A 2,020-nucleotide genomic window follows, 5' to 3' on the forward strand; every position below is an offset into this window, starting at 1 on the left:
AGATGGGGAAACAGTGGAAACAGTGTTAGACTTTATTTTGGGGGGCTCCAAAATCACTGCAGATGGTGACTGCAGCCATGAAATTAAAAGACATTTGCTCCTTAGAAGGAAAGTTATGACCATCCTAGATAGCATATTAAAAAGCAGAGACATTACTTTGCCAACAAAGGTCCGTCTAGTCAAAGCTATGGTTTTTCCAGTTGTCAAATACGGATGTAAGAGTTGGACTGTGAAGAAAGCTGAATTCCAAAAAATTGATGCTTTTGCACTGTGGTGTTGGAGAAGACTCTTGAGAGTCCCTTGGACTGCAAGGAGATCCAACCAGTCCATCCTAAAGGAGACCAGTCCTGGGTGTTCATTGGAAGGACTGATGCTGAAGCTGAAACTCCAATACTTTGGCCATCTGATGCGAAGAGCTGACTCATTGGAAAAGACCCTGATGCTGGGAGAGATTGGGGGCAGGAGGAGAAGGGGACGACAGAGGATGAGATGGCTGGATGGCATCACTGACTCCGCAGACATGTGTTTGAGTAAACTCCGGGAGTTGGTGATGGACAGGGAGGCCTGGCGTGCTGCGATTCATGGGGTCGCAGAGAATCGAACACGACTGAGCAGCTGAACTGAACTGAACTGAATATGTCAATTATATCTCAGTAAAGCTGGGGTGAGGGAGAAGAAACTCCATAAGAATTACAGATACTTGACAATAACAAGAGAGTTCAACGAGTTGCTATATAAAATACACAAAAGCATTTCTTTTTGTATGACAGGTCGTAAGTCTCCTCCTCTGTTATCTTCTAGAGGCTTCAAGTGAAGTGAAGTCGCTCAGTGTTCAACTCTTTGCAACCCCATGGACTGTAGCCTACCAGGTTCCTCTGTCCATGGGATTTTCCAGGCAAGAATACTGGAGTGGGTTGCCATTTCCTTCTCCAAGAGATCTTCCCGACCCAGGGATCGAACCCAAGTCTCCCACATTGTAGGCAGAAGCTTTACCATCTGAGCCACCAGGGAAGTCTCTCTAAAGGCTTCACCTAGACACAAACATATTTCTGTATATCAGCAATGAACAGTCAGAAAATAAGAGTTTAGACCATTTACTCAACAAAACTGGAAACATCCAATTACCAAACATCGAACCTAACATAAGATACACAGGACTGGCTGTGTTGTGAAAGAATCACTAACACCAGCGAGTTGAGGGCTCCGCTGTATGCCTGCGAGGCATTTCTTTCCAGATCAGCTGGGAAGTGGGAGGAGTAAAGGGAAATTTTGTTATTATTTTAAAAGATAATTCAGGAATACTATTGACCAGGAGTGTGGGTCGCTTTGACTGCAACAGAGATTGTTGAGCAGTAATAGTCCCGGGGCTGTGGGTCTGAAGCAGTGGCAGGAAAAATGGGGATCTTGGCCCTGGACCAAGTAGAAGCTCTGGAGGAGGTGGGTGTGCTGGAGCCCGAGGTAGATTTCAAGCAGTTTCTGCTCCCAGGCATCAGCTGCCTGTGGGAGGACATCAAAGCGCTCAACTGAGAATCCAGGAGCGCATGTCTGAGGACCAGAAGCAAGTGGCGGGAGGTGGACCGTCTGCTCATCCAGATGAAAACACAGGTGGAGGCCTCGGAGCAGGGCACCTTGAATCGCATCCGGCCTCCCTATGGAGAGGCTGATGATAGAGTATCCGAGTTGTGCGAGAAGGCCAAGGGAAAAGGCAAGGAGGTGGAGACAGAGGCTGAGATGTCAACGGAACTGGTCTGGCGCATGGAGGAAAGCGACTTGCCCGGAAGGAGGGTCACAGTTCACAGGTGATGGACTCTGGTCAGCTGGTAAGATTGGGCTGACACCTTAAGGAAACTGACACAGCTTGTTATTTTCTCTATTTTGTTTCTGTATGTTCTTCACCCCCATGTAACAGTCTCCCTTAGGGTCAGTGGTGGGTGACCTCCTTAGAGGTTTAGATTGTCAAATACATTTGGTTCTTAAAAAATAACTTTTGTTTGAGAAATACTCTAATAAGGGATATGGG

At 46.9% G+C, this 2,020-nt stretch overlaps 1 protein-coding gene across 1 annotated transcript; it reads left to right on the forward strand.

Moving 5' to 3' along the window:
- Positions 1 to 1,395: 1,395 nt before the first annotated feature.
- On the forward strand, positions 1,396 to 1,803 carry LOC122423146 (MORF4 family-associated protein 1-like). Its single transcript, XM_043439918.1, is given in 1 exon segment — positions 1,396 to 1,803. A coding segment is annotated over 1 exon segment (408 nt).
- Positions 1,804 to 2,020: the final 217 nt, after the last annotated feature.

Source organism: Cervus canadensis, chromosome 21 (genome assembly GCF_019320065.1).
Source record: "Cervus canadensis isolate Bull #8, Minnesota chromosome 21, ASM1932006v1, whole genome shotgun sequence".
In the NCBI taxonomy this organism is placed as follows: Eukaryota; Metazoa; Chordata; class Mammalia; order Artiodactyla; family Cervidae; genus Cervus; species Cervus canadensis.